Here is a 20,005-nt window from a genome sequence, read left to right on the forward strand (position 1 = left end):
AACGACGATAGGATCTTCTAATTCGGATCTAGTAGTATTTTGACAAAATCTGATTTCTCCTCAGAGTGGAACTGTAACTTCGTTGACTTCACAGTCGCTGTTTGTACTAGACTTGGAAATGTAAATCTTGCTAATGTGGTAAGGCACTAGTTAGATAACCGCTACGCTGCTGATGGGCATGAGCCAGCTCATTGGCTAGGTGGTGAATAGCGGAATTCGAAGAAATATTGGTCTCATGACGCAGGCCAAAGTGATACGCTGAGATTTGCTGTATTTGAATAAAGAGAAGAAGCATATTGGGTGGTTTGGGAAATCGAGATGAGGAAGGCCAGCGAAGGGAGCCGCACCTAAATGCTGGGGTGAACCGGCGCTCGCGTGCTCAGCATGCAAATATCTGTAGGAAATTCCCAAACTATAGAATGGATAGAGAAAGAATAAGATCCGCCCGAAGTGGATATATCAAAAACCGAATAGTAATCTAGAAATTTCCGTCGCAAATAAGCAGTAACTTCTCTCTGGCTAGAAAATAATGAACGTTGGCGGACAAGACCAGCTAAGGAGAAATACAGGTATCAAAACGCCCAAATGCCCTAGAGATAGAAGACATAGGCGTCAAAGTAACAAACGCATAACTGGGAAAAGCTTTGGAATGGATACAATACAGACAATATTCCAAAACCCTGTCGGTTCCGTTGTAAAAAGTAAATCATAGTACAATCATACCCACAATCAATCGTCATGAACTTAATCCGAAGTGATAAACGATAAACGTAATGCTCCACCTCCGATGTACTCTCTTTAGCAATCAGAGCACGCTGGTATGCATAGTTCATAGGGTGCGCATACTATGCGATCCAACGTAATTCCACTTTTGCTTACACAATCATCTGCGCAACGCCCTGACCACCAAGCGTCTTGCTGCCCATGAATTCTTGGTTTGTAACTCCAGCTAGCCCATAAAAAATGGCTGCTATCGAGAGAACGACCGCAGCAGCGATGAGGCTGGACGGGCCTATAATTAAGCTCAGCCATTGAACAGCGGCGAGGATGATGTACATCAGAGCTCGCATGTAGTTCGTCGTGAACCGTTTGATAAAGGCATCGAATTTAGATGACGTCGGGCAAATTCGCAAGAGAAGAGGTATTTCAACGAAAATTATGACAAAGGACGAGGCTCTATATGGTCATGTCAGGAAAACGGGAAAGAAAATGGAAAGGGTCAACATCGCCACAAAACTTACAGGCAAATTATGCTGAATGGTATGACTTTATGGAAAATATTTGCAATTCCTAGTGCGAAACATAGGATTATGCATAGAACGCCAGTCCTATTTGCAGCGGAGTTAGTTTGCAATTCAGCAGCTGGCTCCAAGTTTCTCAAAGCTTAATGCCCCAATAACGGTTCATTAATTAATATAGATATATCTCTTCACCACTCAAACAGTCGATCCATTTCCACCATGGCATTCCTAATGCGTAAACAGATATACCCGGCACTGGTTGGGTAAAACGCTTATTGTCATAATTGGGTACTAACCATTGTCCATAGATGCCTGTTCGCCGTTAGTTTATACCATCGCACTATAGTGACGGGCGAAAGTTCAAAATGAACTTACTAAAATTCCTCGACTTAAACTCCTCCGCGAGTGTCATTTTGACGAATGTATAGAGTTCGGCCGGAAGGGGACGGAATCTAGTTGCCCGTGGGACTATTTGCTCAACTCAGGCTCGCCGTCAAGGCTCCAGGATCTAGCTAAGACTTGATATAGGCTTTGGGAATACCTCCTCCTTGAACCGGCTGGAGCTGGTTGGAATGGAGAGAGGACGGACGTTCGCAAAGACCGATCAGCTACAAGTTTGTGTTGTGCATTAGATGGATGACAGGAAATAGCTAAAATGGGTTTCTCTGATGGGGATGAAGCAGATATCCTGGACGAACAGTTAACCGGCTGTCATTCATTCGACACGTACCAGAAGATTCAATATATCAAAGTTGAAGGAGGAGAGCGAGCGCGGAGTGCGTGCGTGGGTCAGGATTTTAGCTTGATTTATGTCTCGTTTGTCGCTCTTTAACCAGCTGTTCGGCCGAATGGGGAAACAAAGCAGATCGTCTCGGAGGTTGTTTCAGCTTGGCGCCCTTTGATTTAAGAAAGGGAGCGGTAGTCTGTTGGAAAACTATAGGGGAAAACTATAGGGGAAAACTATAGGAGTGTGTGGGAAGGAGTTTGACACGATGAAATGAATTGAATGTATAGAGTGGTGAAGATGGTTGGGTGTTCATGCCTGATAAGGTCAGCCTGTTCAATTTTCTGTTTTGGGATGCCAAGACCATTTCGCCCGTTGCTATGGCGCATAACTTGGCACTAGGCTGCTGTATAAAATTGTGTGCTCCTTGGTCAGCCCTACCATAACCGCCCCGGACAGATGCTCATAATGAATTGGCTAAAGGCAGCACTGATCCTTAGTCAGTCCTCAAGTTTTAAGGCTGCGGCTGTGGCTGTGGCTGGGGTTTTGTACTAAATAAAACGCGTGTCGATTTACCCCCAAAAAAGAAACGAGCTCATTGTGGCGCTGCCAAAAGGGGTTGACGACTGACTATTTGGAGCAGGACTAGACCTCCTACCTATTACCACGATCTGTGAACGAAGAAATGATATAATGGATTATCTTTTTGATGTTGCTTCCTACTATTTGCGCCAATTCCCTGTGGTCTAAATGAAATAGAAATGGATATTATCCACAACCGAGATGGTAACCGTATGCATTCTTCCTTTGGCAGGAGAGGAGACATTTAGTTAACTCTGCACTAGCCATATTTCCGATATACACACTGAACAACACACCAGCTGTACCGTTGTAATCTCGGTAGTATTGGAAATTATACCCCTCTAACTCCCCCATCGAGCACTCCACAGCTTCCATTATGGTATCGTTCGGTTGGATTAACGTTTATTGAGGATAGACAAGTCTGAATACATCATTGAAAACGTAATAGCTTCCTGTTCCATCGGGACGGAGATGGAAGAGTTGGGAGTAGTTCATGGGCTTTGTTTCTGCATCAACCTATTATTTCACAATTGCTTCCGCGTCAGCAAAGAGCCGGGAGACAAGGAAATTGAAAGAAAAAGGGTTCAATCTTACCATCAGAGCGCCGGTCACAAGGACTACAACCCCACCTTCTGCGGTTGGTTGAGCGTCGACTGTCGACTGAACGTGTTCAACTTTTTGAAACGGTAGACCCTATTTCTCCGGTATGAGTAAGTTCTGACAAGCAATAAAAAGCCGTTCTAGACATTGTTGCAGACTGACCATAAGCTGCTCCATAATGGCGTTGGTGCCTTTCACGCGAGAGGTTTCGAAAGTCAACATTGACTCCTCACGCTAGTATTCTTATTATCAGCAAACGCCGTTCCATGGATTTAGTTTGGGCTTCAACACGTACGTAAAGCAGGTGAAGTTTGTCCCGCCCTTTGCCCTCTTCATCTCCTTTACCATCAAAAGTGTCATAATAAAACTTAACGAATTGCTCTACTTAGATTAGCTAGATGTTTCCACCAAATCTCAAATCTATCCAGTTGGCGGGAGACAGGGACCGGTAGGGAGGATGGGGCTGGCATACCAGCAACAGCTTGATAGTCTAAGCAGAGCGAGTTGGGTTAGTTATGATGTGACAGGTTCTCTCAAACAGACAAAACATTGGATGAATGCCGATAAGGGAGGGGGGTAAGGAAGAGGAGGGGTAAGGAAGAGGAGGGGTAAGAAAGACAGTGAAAAAACCAGCAGCGCGAAGAGTAATAAACTTACCCGCCATCTTGTCTAGGATCGATCGCAAAACCCCTCTGTATCACGCCTATGTGATTAAATCTCTGCCGATGATGGATGGTTGAGATTGCCTTCCGAAGAATAGAGTTGCGGTGGGTTTTTTTTTGGCGGGAGGGGGAATACTTTGCTTTCAAGCGAAAACAAACATGACTAAAAAGGGGTTAGCTTGGCATTACGTGGGATGGGAAGCTAAACCGATCTGACCAAGCAAGAATGTTCACACTCGCAAGATTTTGGGGAGGATTAAGTATAGAATTTTGAAAATAAATACCTCGTCGCATAATCCTTCAGTATTATAAATAGCATATCTGAGATACATGAAGTGTGGCAGCCTGAAATAGGACGCATCGGGTATCAATCATTAGACCACATTGAACAGAAACATCAGACGCCAAGGCAGCACTCAAGAAACTCAGGGAAAAGGAGGGAAAATGGGCAAACAATAATGGGCATTAGTTGGAATCAGAGTCCGCAAACATATCCTCTGCCTTGGGTCGATGACGCCGTGGGGCTGGTTGGGCGTCATGCTCGGCATGTTGACTGTGACGGGCATCACTGGCAGTTTGATCGCCCAGCGAAGATACATCTTGAGTAGCTTGGTATCCGCTCCCATCCATGCCATTTTCTTCCAGCTCCTTAGTTACGACATCTTCCAAATCGCTGTCCTCCATTGGAACGCCGTCGATGTCATCATCCATAGGCTCCCCATCGACGTCCTCGTCATCGGGCATAGGTACACCATCGTTATCAACATCCATTTTCTCGCCTTCTAGAATGTTCGCTGCGTTGTTTGAATCCACAGCAGGTTCATTGGCATCATCTTCGACCGTTCTCCATCGACTCTTTCCTTTGCTGCCAAATACGCCTGTCGCTTTCTCTGCTTCGGCACGCTTTTGTTCTTCTAGCTTTTCTTTCTCCGTAAGGGGCGGCTTTTCAAATACTTGGACGAAGTGTTCTTGGCTTGATTGAGGGAAAACACACCAGCCTTCCCATAGACTTAAAAGGCTGCTAATACTTCTTCTCCATTTCTCAATCTTCAGTCTACCCCACCCGAGCTCCTTTTCCAGGCGACCAAGATGTTCGAAAATTTTATGTGTTTTTAGAGATGATTCGAATAGTTGTCGATATCTCCAGGCATGTCGGACCCCACTTGTAGACGACGAAGACAGGATGTCAGAGATCAGGTATAAGCCTACCAGCTTAGCAGCCGAAGTATCCAGGTTCTCTTTAGATGATTTTTTCGGTAAAGACTGGGCCGTTTGCTTTTCATGCTCCCCAGAGTTGGCCTCATCACCATCGTCAGGTTTCCCGCCACGAAGTTCTGTCTCCCGTCGTTGGCGTTCTGGGTTAGCATTGGTAAAAGCAAGCGGGCTGGTAATATTAGAAACGATCATATCCACCACTTCATCGGCGCCACGTCCGGCATGTCTAATCGCAAAGGAAGTAATCCGAGCGACATCACCTCTTCGCAACTTCGAATTGGTAGTAGGGAGTTTCGCGAGCAAATGTGCGAGTTTTGCTTTTTGAAGCGGGTTCAAGTGACCGATACCGTCGGTATTGCTCTCTTGGGCTCCAGAATCGAGACGCCTATCATCCTCTCTGTCAGAGTCATCCTCCTCTGAAGAATCATAGTCTTCATCAGATATGAACTCCTCTATTTTTGTAACGTATTCAAACTGTAAATGATTTTCCGGGGGTACCCAAACAGGGCCGCTTTCGAAAACAGATGCAGGGGTAGGCCGCATTCTTGAGTGTCTTCCCCTAGCTCCCATTGCGCCAGTCAAGATATCCCATAGTTTCCACCTGTACCACACACCACCTGGGCTCCTTGAATCCCATATCCAAGCCCATTTTTCGTCTTTCTGAACTTCGGTCCGACTCATGAGGAGTGCCTCAAACTCGGGTCCGTATGTTAGGAGATTCTCCAGGGTCTTGTGAATAAGCTTCAGTTGCTTCAGATCTGATGGAGGCTTGACCTCGACTTGGAGGGTAGATCCACCTCTACCACCATAACCTTGTCCGTACGATGATGGTGGTGCAAAGCCTCCACGATGACCGCCCGACGGGCCGCCACGACCTAAATGGCCCCCTGGACCTTGGTTTATTGGCCGTGCTCCGAATGGCTTGGAAGTCGAAGTGGTTGATCCACCCATGACTGGCATGGTAGAGTTGATGGCGGCCGAAGAGAGGTGTCGTGAAATTGACAGATAGTGACCCCATCCAAGATATTTGTTTTGCAATGAGCTGACAACAGTATCCATCTCAGTAGCAGCTGTTTCTTTCGCCAGAGTAATAATCGCAGACCATACTCGTCGCTCTCCAGTCCCTTGGGAAGTTGAAGGTAAAATCTTAACGTTATCCACCACAAGAGCGTGCGATACAAGGGCCTTGACGGCTGCCGGAGACGTTCCCGGTGGCAACGATGAAAGATGAAGGGTGGGTTTAGCTGCGGCCCTTTCCGCTTCTTTCTTGTCTGCAAGTTTATCCTCCTCGTCATCGGAAGCCTGAAAAACCGCGGCTGCATCAACATGGGTAGCTGGGGAGCTTTCAAAGCCAAAAGGACCATGCGCCGAGTCTCTCTCCTTGTGGGATGGCTGTATCGCCTCAAACGGACGTTTTCTCGAACCAAAAGAATGTGCACCTCCTAGGCAGTCGGGTCCAGGCCTCATCGTGCTCGACGTGAAGTGTCGCTTTGAAGGGGCGATGGAGCCTCCCGAATGTACACCGCCTCCACGTCCATATGAGCCTGTTCTGCTGCTGGCGCTAGGGCCCGTAGATGTATCAGCATCATTCTGGAATGACTTCACGAAATCCTCGTAAACTGCCTCGGTCTCTGCTTTTTCCCTTGCACGTTTGGCTTCGGCTTCGGCTTTTTGGCGCTCAAATAGGGATTTTTTCGCTGGGGCGGACAGTTTGGACGATAGATCGGGAAAACCTTTGACTTTCGAATCTTCCGGCATTTTGTAATGCGGGCTAGGTAGCCCAATTATGGTACCAAAATCGTCTGCGTCGTTTCACTGTTCAAAGCTAAAAGCTCTTATGTTGCGGTTGGTGATGATGAGCTTGAGGTGATGGTTCGGCTAGACTTGCTGGTTCCCGCGGCGCTAAATAAGCGCCAAACCCCTCCACTCGCCAGACAAAAGCACAAGAGCGCTACCTGGATATAACTACGCGTAAATCGCGTTCAAGAATTTGAGCAAGAAAGGCATCTTAGTTACCGTGTTGGAACTGAAAGTCGTCCCAAATTAATTGTTGAAGATGACTACTCCTTCACAAATTCAAGCGTTGCTACGCTTCCTTTCCCAAGATTCAAAGCTACCCCTGGCCCTGGCCATTACAAAGGCGAAATCACTCCAAAAGGCTAATCTACTCACGTATGCATGCAGAGCACAAACATATGTTTCATATACATACTCCTTTTTGTCGACGCTAGCTAACATCTTAAGCTTAGCCCGGATGATATCCTGAAGAAAGATCTTGCATCGCTTCACTCCGTTTTGGGAGAGGAACAAGTGGCAAAGCAGGTCTTGAATGCTGCCAGGAGAGCTAAGAAGCGTGTCCACGAGGCCGACAGCACTGGCTCACCTGTGAAAAAATCTAAAAAGACCAGCTTAACCTCGGAAACGTCATCTCCCTCTCTGCTCGAGTCGGCGCTGACCCTCCCATTATCGTCCAACATAGAAGAGATATCTTCAGTTGTCCTTATTACAAATCGGGCACCTCTTGTCCTGGCATTTGCAGTTGTGTTGTTGAAATATACCATGCCAGAACAGCCTTTATCTAGCAGGCTGAGCCTGGCCCAAGCAGTCGTCAGCGCCAACAGCCGATCAAAAGCTATTAGCCTTGGAATCGAGACAGGAAAAAGCGCAGAAGACGAAGGATGGGCAGGTAGACAGCCTACCGTGAAAGTCCTCGGAAGAGAAATCCCCGTGTTAAAACGATGGGGTTACAACTGGCAAGAAGAATCCCCGTCGGAACAGACCACCGAGATCGCTTCTATTGTGGAGAAATCTGAGAAGGAGAACAGTGAAAACCACCGCCTAGGAGGTTCTGACGAACAGCCCGCTCTATGGGGTTTATATCCAGAAGCTTTGAAAAGATCAAACGCGAACACGCCGGGCCCGTGCCAGATCAGCTCAGTACTCCCAATTCACAACCCAGAGCCAGCCCGTGAGTATTTATTGAGATCATTTACGTTACAGAAGTCAGCCGATCCGAGCAGTGGGAAAGCGAAGAAGAAACCCTCTTCAGATTCGATATCTGAAAAGGAGAAAAGCCTTGCTCTTTTACTTGGTGCAATTGATCTCCTCTGCCAATCATGGGCGTCTGTGCTTAGCAAAAGCGAAATGGATCGACGAGCTTGGTCCTGGTATGTTGACGTTCGCCCAGATGTTCAGCACGGTGTCGGGGGTTGGGGCCAGAAGGGAGTGGTTCAGCTCTCGAGAATTCTCGATCTGAGGCGAAAGGGATGATTTTACGGTCGAAAGTCATAGCAATAAACAGCTAAACAGGAATGACGCGCAAGCATGCTCACAGCGCGTACCCCTACCCTAAGTGAACCCATCTTGCTGCAATCACTTTATCGATTTTCGAATTTTCGAATCGTCTGCATTTTTTTTGTCTGCCTACACCTACGGCAGACGATGACTGTCAGTAGTAGCTTTACAGCTTTCTCCTTCGTTGCGAAATCAGACGCTTCTTGGCGATCTCGGATCAGCGAGCATAGCTAGGGCTAACCTTTACCCGGTTTCACACCCCCCTCGAACCGCCAGTACGAGCAGCAGTTCGTGTCCAGAATAACAACCGATTCACCTGCGCAGCAACACCGCTTGCTTTATCTACAGCCGTGACAAAGACGAGAAATACACGACCAACCTTGGTTGGAAACGCCCCTGCATTTACTTCCTTGTAAACCATCCAAGTGACTCCCCCTATCTAGCAAACCATAAATTGAAATATTGTGGCGGACTGTAGCACCAGCAGTGAGCAAGATTATATTGGCAGTGGCAGCAGCAGCTTGACAGCAGCTAGATATATTCATATTTTGATGTTTTCAATGAAGGATGTAACTACTACGGAGTACACTGTACAGAGCTCGGATAATAATCATCATCATTCCCAACAGCCCTCCGCAGCCAAGATTTGCAATGGATAAATATACCCACACCATTTCTATAATACACCAAGATTTGATTTTACAAGCCCTTCAGATAGTGCAATTTAATAATTACATGGTGGTTATTAACATCCACCTTGTACTTGGCAACTAAGCAATACGCAGTAATAGGATTTTTGTTGCGCCAAGGATTTGTTGCGCGCAGTGCAGTGGTTGCAAAATCCGTCTATTATTATTTGATCGAGCTTTCTGAATTTTTAGCCTATGCACTTCACAAGGCTGGTAAAGACTAAGAGCAACAAAGGCTCTCTGAACATCTGGCTGAGCCAGGAAAAAGAAGCGATCATCATGACAGACAGATCTCTGTTCTTTTTGCGGAGTAGATCAACGGCAATACATACAGCGTAGATTTCTCTGAAGTTATCGGTGCATAGGCTGCTTGCTTTGCAGCTTGCTTTGCCTTGCTTATGCTTATGCTTCTGGCGGCTGTTGTGTCGCTGATATTGATTGTTTCGGTTGTCGGGTTTTCGAAATGTTTGTTTTTCTTTTTCTTTTTTTCTTTTTTTTTGTGGAACATCATTTTAGAACACGGGCAAGAAAAGCAGATTGACGTAGAGTGAATCTGAACGGATTTCTTCTCCTGTCTCCTCCGTGCTGAACCAACCTATATTTTTGAGAATGCATGCGATCAGTCATCCCCGAGACTTTGCCGAGGAACAAAAATGGATTTGACTAAAAGTCGGATGGTAGGTAGAGGAAAACTACCGACGTCGTCGGTTGGATAAAAAGAGGAGAAAGCTGTAAAGGTTCTCCTGGTGCCGACCGGCGACAGATGGACAGCACAAAACCTTATTTCTGACATGTCTCTGCCATGATGTTTAGGTCTGGTTGAGAAATAACACGGAGTCTATTATTTGCCCAGCGGCCTTCCTAGGAGAAAGCTGATTATTGTTCTTGACATGGTTCAGCCCAAGCCTGCGTGATGTCTTCCTTTGTTTCTTGGTTCCCTTAGCCTGTTTGAAGGAAGGATAGTTCTCGGGAGTTAGAAATGGGATTGGATGACAGTGGTGTGTATCGTATCCTGGGCGATTTTAACCTGGAGGGTGTGTGAGGGAAGAGTGGGGATGGGTCAGAGATGCAGGCCCACCAATCTGGGCTAGTCGTCCTTGGTCGAAATATGGACAAGTTAACCTGGGGACGATTTGATTTTTCTGCAAGCCAGTAGTATTTTGAGAGCAAGAAAGGTGGCTGACATCCGGTGAGTAGGCTGGTTGGTTGTTGTTCGCTCGCATCAAGAAGTACCAATGCAAAAGATAGAGTTTGCAGATGAAAAACAGTCGCGCTTTGAATATTTATGACAGCAGCCGCTGTAACCAACCTCACTCAATAATAAATAATGTCAAAGGAATCACGTTCTGATATGGTACTCCGTAGGTGATTCGATATTAGGGAAGTGCGGAAGCTAAAATGAAACTGGCAATGGATCCATCCTGAGACGCTGTTTGGGCACATGGTACCAGAGATAGCCGAGTGAGTGTGGTTCTTCAACGCGTTTTTTCCTGTTTAAAAAGGGTGACAAGAGGGCTTTCCCGCTCTATCACCTTACTTTAATCAATGCCCTGGTACAGGTCGATGAAGCCTGCACAATCCTGCATCTCCCAAGATAATGGATGACACCAAGAATAATGCTGACCACTTTTGATCAGGGTTACGGTCTGTGGTTGTATGGTGCAGTTAGCACCAAGGTCCCCCATCTGTGGCGGGTTATTTATTCGGCTGAGGAAGCAGTCAGAAATGCACGGCCAAAAACACCAATCCAATGAAAGGAGGGATTTTTTTATTTTTTATTTTTTTTTAGAGAGAGAGAAAAGAGAAGAGAAGAAAGAAACTCGCGACTTTGGAGATTGTAACCATACATGACATGAATTATTCCACCTTACATAGTTAGTTAGTAGTAACTAGAGGTGATGGATGATTTGGAGATATTAATAATTATACCTTTTTTATATCAACTATTCAAGAACAGTACAGTACTCTACATAATAGTAGTAATAATAATAGAGGTCTCTACTTATTATTATTATTTACATAGTAACTTACGGAGTAGAAGGGCTTGTGGCCGTTCCTCAGGCAAAGCCACTGCTCGCCCAATCACATCCATGGATCACTGGCAATCAGCCCGTCTGGCTCCCTTGCCCTGTCCGAGTTCGTCTCTCCTCTCCTACAACAACCAACCCCCCAACCAACCCTGACTCCACCCCGTCCACCGCCCACTTCTCCCTCGCTGCCTCCCTCTTCCTCCCATCGCAATTTTCTTCCGCTCTCTTTCCCTCCTATCGTCGACGTCTTTTGTCCTTCTTTACTGCTGCTTCTCGACTGTCTCTCGCTCCGTTGCTTGTGCCTGGGCGTGGGTTTTGGGGTGGTGTTTTGTGGCACTGGATAGGAGGGGATCGCTTCCCCAGTGGGCAGTGCACACTCACTATGTCTGGGCGTGCCCTATCCCCATCACCAGAAGAAATTCACGATCGCTCCTTTTCAGCTCGATCTCATCGCCGGCAATCTTCCCACTCCGCTGGCCGTCATTCCGCTGAACACTCTCCCATCACTGACGTCTTCAGTGATGCCTTTTCTCTCGAGCCATTGGAGTCGTTTGTTGATTCAGATGTCGCGATAGACCGTTGCGAACAATCCGACCACCCTTCATCGAACTCATCAACCACATTGGACGCCGAGGATGGTCTGTCCTCACACCTAAGTCCTTTTCGAGACTCTGTTGCCTCCTTCCAGTCCCAAATGTCGCAACGATCGGGGTCTCCTGAACCTGAACCGATACCTGAGCCTGAACAGTCCGCTCCAAGTCGTGCCTCCACGAGCGCCTACAATGCCGTTTCTTCATCTATTACCCGTCACCCGTCCTCTGCCTCATCGACTACCAATCCTCATTCATCCGTGGCGCATCGAAGTATTAGTACCTCGTCGCGTTTCTCGATGCCCAGAGCCCTAAGCCCGTATACCGGTCAGACAATGCCCGCGCATCCATATGCCATGTACCCTCAAGCCACCGGGTTGGGTCGGTCATCATCTACCTCATCCACTTCCACTGTACGGCCTGTAGAACGGAATAACGTTGAACCAATGGCACCCCAGCATCCATATGCCATGTATCCGCAAAATACTGTCCCAGAGGAAGAAGATACGGAGGTACACTCACCAATCCCGGTTGGCTTCCCTGGCCGTGAGCAGGCGTTCCAGTCCCGCGGAAACCAAGGCGCGAATGAAGTTGGAGATATTGTCGGCGTAGACGGCCATGCTGAGCAATTGCCGCCTTATACGAGATATCCAGATGGATTACCTCAAAAATTTGGCGCGCATGAATATGTCAGCCCCCCCCCTCCGCAACCGTTGGCTCATGCGCCAATATCCCCAGAGTCGGAAGTATCATCGCGAACCCTTTTGGATGAAAATAGCGCTAGGCGAGAAAGCGCTCCTCCCGCCGGAGAACCTCAAGCGGACGACCCAAGTGGCAGTAATAAGGAACAACTGGCCCAGACAAGGAGAACACGGGTGTGTTGTGGTCTTCAAATATGGGCTATTATCCTCATTGCCATCGTTGTTTTGATTGGAGCAGTAATTGGCGGTGTTGTTGGAGGTGTAGTTGGAAACAAGCGAGGGGAGAAAGCAGGCGGAGCAAGTGCTAGTTCCGCATTAGGTGGTGGACGGTGTGTATATCACTGATAATCTACCAGTTCACCCTCCCCCTTGTGTTATTTTTTTTCCGCCTCAAGCTAATATTCTCCTAGGCCTACATCCGTTTTTGTGACGGTAACGGCCACCACGATGTTGGATGCCGCACATTTAACGACAACCCCTACGCTTCTCCCAATTCCTACTGGCCAATTCCAAATACCTGCAGCTTCCTTACACCGCTCACCAAACAACTGCGTCAATGCCGATGAGCTTTCGAAGTCATGGCAGTGCATGCGCAAAGGTGCCTTTTCCTGCAACCTCTCAGAGGCGCCAGATGGATCTAAAAGCCTCCATCTCCAACCTTACGAGCGGGGTGGACAATTTGTATATGGTGCCCAGCCTCCAGTCCTGGAGGAAACGAATTTCGATCTCAAATTGATGCTCGATAAAACGGAACCAGAATTGGGCCCAGCCCTATTCTTTTTCACGCCATTTGATAAACTTGTGATACTTCATGAAGATGACTTCCCTACTGCCTCAGGGCAAGCAGTTGATGGGACTGTGTTCCGTCACCGCGCAGAAACTACACCACCCGTATTGTCAAAACCGAGTGATAGGCCTTATTTTTGTTGGTGGAATAGCACTTATCTAGAACTTTTCATTTACGTCAACCACCCAACCTCTAAGTTTTTGACAACAACAGGCCAATATACCTCAACCCAGACGTCCACAACGTTTACGACCGCAGCGGTACCTCCCGCTCTCGACGTGCGTGGACTTAGATCAATTCTTTTGGAGACTCCTAATGGTATGCCCCAGGAATACCCTCGCATGATCAAATTGGAAGAAAAACGATCTTCCACGGATGGAATTCCTCCATATTGCGAGCAGATGCAGGTGATGGATGACGGAACGATATCAGGCCCACTTGGGTCTCGAGTTCCTATTGACGAAATCGAAACAACGCTATCCAGCAGGCGTAATAATGATAACCACCTTGATTATCACGGCGACGATTGCTTTTGCCAATGGATCGTTCGTTAGCGCCTGCTAGAGAGTGGAGGAGGCATTGAAGAGCAAAATAAGGCGTTTGGGTTCTAGGGGAATAAATCAATCCCCTCTTTGCTGGCATTTCACATATAGTTGGTTTTTCAGGCATTGGCGTTTTATATGCTTAGGGTATATTTGGTCAAGGGTTATATCTCCTTTTTTTCCCTCCTTGTTTCTTTCTTTTAACATTTTCCGCCACCTTTCTTCGCTTATTAGTGGGTTATTTTCGTTGTGAATTTACTTTCCGATTATCATGTTGTGACGATTTATCGGAGAAGTTTTTTATCACCACTGCCACCACCGCCCATTTCTTCTGTTTTTACTTTCACCTTCTTCCGTCATACTATATATATATACATGTACACATGGTCCTGGAACCTACCTATATAGGCCACTCGGGAAAATGAATTCCACCACATTTGAATAACTCAATTACCCTGAGCATCTGTCTCATTTGTATAGGCACAGACCCGAAACGCACCGCAAAAATACACATACACATTCACAGAGGCACTCTTGTACATACCTGACATCTAGTCATATATGTTTCTTTCTCTGTTATACACTTCTATTTCATTTTATCTCTTGCCTCTTCACTGCAGTACATTTTTTGCTCCTCAAGACTCCGTCAATGGCAACAACCGACACACACACACACACAGAGAGAGAGAGAGACATGGTCTCAAGAAAAGGACGATGTTGTAATACTCTATCGTCAGGACTAGTACTCCGTAGGTTAGAGAGATGTGATGACGACCAAGGGACCACTGGCTCAGCGTAGAGGAGGGCAGCGATTTGTACAGTATATAAAGCCGGTATTAGCTGCGGGACTTAGCAGGCTAGTATGCTAGGGGACTGCAGGAGTTATTGCGGTTTTTTTGTAAAGCGGAGTTTGCAGTTTTCATCCACGGATGCGCTGGCGGCTGACGATTCGTCCGGATTCTGGTTTTCTGGGGTTGGGGCCCCCGCCCGGGGGGTTGGGGGGTTGGGAATGGCTTCTCTGAATGGTATTTTGAATTTTGATGGTATTTTGATAGATCTCCCTCCTCCCACCCTCAGGGCCATTGGCAGGGGGAAAGGTTTCTTTAATAGCTGCAGGTATATCAGCTCTGATTTGATCAGTCAAAGGGAGCATTAGAAGAGAACTTGCATCAGTTTGTCAAAAATGCAAAAATATAACGGGATGAGAAATAGCTCGAACAAGTCCTACTCCGTCAACACATTTACGATGAAGACATGCAGATGAAAAGATCTATTTTTTATTTAAAGAAATGAAGATGAGTTCAGTTTGCAAGGGCTAGTCTATTAGTGTCTGGGAGGGGGCCGGACTTATGTACTCCGTATCAAGTGGTTAATTCCAGAGGCAGACCTTACTCCGTAGTATGGAGTATATTTGCATTTCGCGCTTGAAGGTGAACATCACGTGTGTCGGAACCCCTGACCCCCTTTTTTTTATCTCAGCAAGCTCAGACGCTTCTCCAGATATCCATTGCTGTTTTCACACTGGATTAGACTGGCCGCTGGGACCATGAATTTCATTTTTGGTCCCATTTGGTCTGGTCCCATACATTTCTTGGCATGAATCCTGCTGGGACTAGCTATTAAAAAAACATGTAAAGTGACTATATATCAGATCTTAAAATGAAATCATGACTTGAAAAAAATGAGAAAATGATCTTATTTAATCTCATTTAGTCTCATTCTTAGTATAAAGTTACTATTTTTAGATATTTTAAGGTATTTTTTAGACTATTTTTAATTTTTTAAAAAGTAACACTTTTTAATAATACTTAAATAAGATTTAAAATTATTTAAAGTAATAAAAATAATTTAAATTGAGAAGTAAAAATTATAATCTTATTTAAAAAATATAATAAAAGTAGATAGTAAGTCTCACTGAAACAGTATAAGACTATTATTTAATGTTAAAACTATGTAATAAGATTAGTTAAATTAATAATAAAACTATTAAAAAATCTGATTCTAATCTTAGATATAGTTATACAGTCAGTCTACACTGAATTAATAATTATATTATAAGCTAATCTTAAATAAGTAATAAGCTAACTTAAATAGTAAAATCAGATTATATAAGTAATAATATCTTACAAAGTATCTGAGAAGAAATAGTTTCTAATTATTAGTAATAGTAAGTTAGTAACACAGGAATAATTTACTCAGTATTCTAAGTATGAAAGAGAATTTTAACTTAACTTCATAGATTTATCATTTCTATATTATCTTAAAATCTTAGAATAATAATATTCTTACAATGTATCTGATTTTTATATTCATATCTTAATAAGTTCTTAGAATAGAAGTATTATCTCAAAGTTGACTAGTGTGTTTTTAAACATAGAAATTTTGATTCAATTTCTTATATAAAAAAAAGCTCTCAGAAATTCTGAGATTAAAAAATATGATTATTTTCAAAAGTATACATCTATCTTAAATATAGATTTTTTTAAAATATTAAAGAAATATTTCTATTCTTCTTCTCTTTAGCTATAAGCTAAGGTGATTTTCAAATCTCAAAGATGTGTGAATATATAGTAATAGAAAGTCAAAGTTAAAGAATCTGAAAAATTCTTGTAAATCTTAGAAATCTTCATTGAAGATGAAATCTTTTCTTCTCAGATTCTCTGGCAAGAATTGCTCTGAGCATATAACTTGTGTCAAAAGTAGATTAGTATTATGCTTAGACTGACTGTGTGACTGTGTGTAATGTGATGAAATTAAAGTAGTGACTAGTCAGCAGTATTATGTAGAGATAGTTGTTTAAGAAGCTGTATAAGTGAGCTTGACTATCTTGCTTAAATAGTAAGCTTGTAGGCTACAGAGTTATTGTGAGAATATCACAGATATAATACTTAGTATACTAAGAAGATTATATAAGAAATACAGTAACTCTTATATATATTTCAGTAGTAGAAAAATGAATTACTGACTTCTTTAATAAGAAGTCAGCATCTAGCTATTTTATATAGATAATAAGCAGATACTTTTCTCTCATTCTATAAGTAAGAATAGTCAGAGTAATATCTCAGTGATATCTTATTGTCAAGAAAGAGTAATCTGTTAATCTTATATAGAAGTGAGATTCTTATATTCATCAATCAGATCTTTCTATAATATATCTGAATAATATTATAGAGTGATTAAAAACTAGTTTAGATAGAATGAAATTATTCACATGAAAGTAATAAGTTATATGAAATTACAGCAGAGTCTTAATATAATTAGAGATATAATAATACTCTTCTCTTTAAGAGTATAGTTCTGATACTCTTAAGATTAAACTGACCGTGTAACCGTGTCTGAGATCAGAACTAGATTTTTTGATAGTCTCATTATCAATTCAACTGATCTCATTACACAGTTTTAACATTAGATAGTAGTCTCATACTGTCTCAGTGAGACTTACTGTCTACTCTTATCACATTTTTCAAATGAGATCATGATTTTCACTTCTCAATTTAAATTATTTTTATTGCTTTAAATAACTTTAAATCTCATTTGAGTGTTATCAAAAAGTGTTACTTTTTAAAAAATTAAAAATAGTCTAAAAAAAACCTTAAAATGTCTAAAAATAGTAACTTTATGCTAAGAATGAAACTAAATGAGATTAAATGAGATCACTTTCTCATTTTTTTCAAGTCATGGTTTCATTTTAAGATCTGATATATAGTCACTTTACATGTTTTTTTAATGATCAGTCTCAGCGAGATTCATGCCAAGAAATGTATGAGACCAGACCAAATGAAACTAAACATGAAATTCATGGTCCCGGCGGCCAGTCTACTTAAGATTACTGAATTAAGAGTTATCTTTGTTATATAGTAATAGTTATCAACTGATTAACAGCATATATACTGTATATAATATAAAGAAATAGATGAGTTTTTCTACTAACTGTGTAGATCTTTCTTTTCTCATCTTCATTTAAATTAAACACATGATAAGTGAGTTTCTTATATATCAATTTAAGATGTGAAAAACATAGTTAATAAGTAACTTGTAGATCTCTTATTATATTTTATTCTATATATAAAATTCTTTATAAAAGTAATGTATTTTAGAGATAAAGTTAATAGTAGTAATAGAATTTTTTAAAAAGATTTCTCTCTTCTATAATATATTTTTCTTTCTCTCTTTCTCAATTGTAACAGTGAGTGTATAAGAGTATTATTTTTGAAGAATAATAAAGAACTTATTCTGATATTTTCTAGTAAATAAATATCTTTGTGATGCAGCTGCAGTCTCTGTGACTATTAAGAAAGCTCAGTTAAAGATAGAGACAGCAGTGTTGATAAACTACAGAAGCACTGCTTTTATTATCACATCTTCTTCTTCTTCTTCTTCTACTTCTCTTATAGCTGCAGTGATAATTATTATATCTTACAGTGAGATATTATCTCTTCTACTGATCAGTTCATTTATATCTAATTCTTTCTCTGCCTCTCTCATCACTATTATAACACTGCTTTCTCTCTCAGTTAACACAGTAATATATGACCTCATGTGATTATTCAAAGAGAAACTCAGAGAGAGCTTGATTTTAGAAACAGTGACTTTAAGAAGCTTAATTTATAGTTTCTCTCTCACAGTATATCTGAGCTCTGCTTGAGATACTGCTGAGTTGAGTCTGCAGAGTCTTACAGTTTCTTTATCTTCTCTCTGTAAAGAGGCTTCAGTGCAGTCTCTGACTGATACTATCACTTATCTACACTACACTAAGCAGCTGAAGAAGAGAAGAATCTTATATACTTACTTCTTCTCTCACTTCTATTATTTCTGTTATATCTGTAGCAATGACTCTTATCTCTCTATAAGTATTATCTACTCTATAAGAAGATGTTATATCAGCTCTGATAAGAAGCTCAGATACTTAAGTAGTACAGAGTAAGAGTCTCAGAGCTTTAAGTATTAACAGATTATATTAAGACTGAAGAGATCTCTCTTACTTATCTGTAAAAGAAGATGAAAGTATGAATCTCTGAGATGAAAAAACATCTCAGAATGACTGATCTTAAGAAGAGATCAGCTGATACTGCTGTTGAAAGCACTGTAGAGATTAATCACTGATTGAAGAGAATCTCACTTCAGTTAAAGCAGATAACTGAGCCTGATGATGTAGTAGTTAACTACACTACTATAAAGTCTCAATTAACGGCCTTTCCCCCGGGGAATGAATGTTAAGAGAGAGCAGGTTTAAACTCTGTAAGAGTTATCTTAATCACAGCTTTCACTGTTAAGTTATAAAATAGTACTGAGAGCTCTCAGATGCACTATAATGAATTATTATCAAGCTTAAGATATTTATTTCAGAGATTCTCAGATACTAATTCTCACTGATTTTAGAGTTAACAGTCTCTTAGACACTTTAAGTTAGATCAGTACTAGAGTGATTAAGATCTAGAGTGTCTGTAGAATAGTAAATTATTATCAAGCTTAACTAATCAGATCTCATTCTCTTCACTCTAGACACTCACTTTCAGAGAATCAAGATTTAAAAACTATTCAATTAGAACACTCTGAGTCTAGTAAAAATCTAGATGAGATAAGATCTAGATACTCTTAATAGATGATTAATATAAGTAAGACTGTGACAGTCAATTGATAGACTGAAATGCTGAGATTGATAGTTAGAAGATTAGAGACTTAACTAGAATTAAGTAGCTCTGATGTTATTCTTGATAAGAATCTCACTTATAAGTAAGCTAGTTACAGAAGCTAGCTGAGTGACAGCTTTTTAGAGAGAATAATAATCTCTGAAGCAGGCTTAAGAGAACAGAGACAGCAGTCAGTTATATAGAGTGTTAAAATATGTATATAACTTAAGATGTAAACTGCAGAGATCTTATTCTGTAGAATTTTATTTTATTATAGTCTCTCTTTACTGTACTTATTTCTTTCTGTTCTTTTCTATCTATCTATTTAATGTGTCTATCTTTAAGAATATGTTCTCTTTTCCTTTATCATGATATTTTCAAATGATTTCAAAGTATTAGAAGGTGTTGAAATACTGTAATTTATAAACAGTTTTTATATTCTGAGCTGAAATTTTCTGATTTTATATATCTGAAATTGATAAATGTATAATAGTTAACTCTATAGATATAGAAAAAACCCTGAGAACTAAAGATTCTCAGATAGATATTATAGTCTCTGACTGCATACATCTATAATTGAAGAAGAATAATAATAATAAAGCAGATAACTGAGATACTTTATAAGTTAATAAGTGAATAATTTCAGTATCTTTTATACTCTTCTACAGCATGCATGCTCTTCTACAGCATGCTTCTCTATAACACTCCAGTGCTAACT

At 42.2% G+C, this 20,005-nt stretch overlaps 5 protein-coding genes across 5 annotated transcripts; 2 read left to right on the plus strand and 3 right to left on the minus strand.

Moving 5' to 3' along the window:
• Window positions 1-875: 875 nt before the first annotated feature.
• Window positions 876-1,653, minus strand: BDBG_07416 (golgi apparatus membrane protein TVP18; the record flags this gene model as incomplete). Its single annotated transcript, XM_031723079.1, has 4 exons — window positions 876-1,176; window positions 1,242-1,328; window positions 1,538-1,553; window positions 1,617-1,653. 4 exons carry the CDS (start codon window positions 1,651-1,653, stop codon window positions 876-878), a joined length of 441 nt encoding a protein of 146 aa, XP_031580164.1.
• A 1,296-nt stretch (window positions 1,654-2,949) lies between these two features.
• BDBG_07417 (nuclear transport factor 2) lies at window positions 2,950-3,811 on the minus strand (the record flags this gene model as incomplete). The annotated part of the gene is made up of 6 exons (XM_002621969.2): window positions 2,950-3,063; window positions 3,142-3,240; window positions 3,310-3,381; window positions 3,443-3,528; window positions 3,620-3,637; window positions 3,805-3,811. 6 exons carry the CDS (start codon window positions 3,809-3,811, stop codon window positions 2,950-2,952), a joined length of 396 nt encoding a protein of 131 aa, XP_002622015.1.
• Window positions 3,812-4,274: 463 nt separating this feature from the next.
• BDBG_07418 (uncharacterized protein) lies at window positions 4,275-6,782 on the minus strand (the record flags this gene model as incomplete). Its single annotated transcript, XM_002621970.1, has 1 exon — window positions 4,275-6,782. The coding sequence occupies one exon, from the start codon at window positions 6,780-6,782 to the stop codon at window positions 4,275-4,277; it is 2,508 nt and encodes an 835-aa protein (XP_002622016.1).
• A 178-nt stretch (window positions 6,783-6,960) lies between these two features.
• BDBG_07419 (uncharacterized protein) lies at window positions 6,961-10,919 on the plus strand. The gene is made up of 4 exons (XM_002621971.2): window positions 6,961-7,196; window positions 7,274-10,196; window positions 10,373-10,468; window positions 10,645-10,919. The coding sequence occupies exons 1-2, from the start codon at window positions 7,081-7,083 to the stop codon at window positions 8,292-8,294; spliced, it is 1,137 nt and encodes a 378-aa protein (XP_002622017.1). The 5' UTR covers window positions 6,961-7,080; the 3' UTR covers window positions 8,295-10,196; window positions 10,373-10,468; window positions 10,645-10,919.
• Window positions 10,920-10,972: 53 nt separating this feature from the next.
• BDBG_07420 (uncharacterized protein) lies at window positions 10,973-14,355 on the plus strand. Its single transcript, XM_002621972.2, has 2 exons — window positions 10,973-12,657; window positions 12,739-14,355. Exons 1-2 carry the CDS (start codon window positions 11,420-11,422, stop codon window positions 13,667-13,669), a joined length of 2,169 nt encoding a protein of 722 aa, XP_002622018.1. The 5' UTR covers window positions 10,973-11,419; the 3' UTR covers window positions 13,670-14,355.
• The last annotated feature ends 5,650 nt before the right edge of the window (window positions 14,356-20,005 follow it).

The sequence above is a fragment of the Blastomyces gilchristii genome (genome assembly GCF_000003855.2).
Source record: "Blastomyces gilchristii SLH14081 genomic scaffold supercont1.19, whole genome shotgun sequence".
Lineage (NCBI taxonomy): Eukaryota > Fungi > Ascomycota > Eurotiomycetes > Onygenales > Ajellomycetaceae > Blastomyces > Blastomyces gilchristii.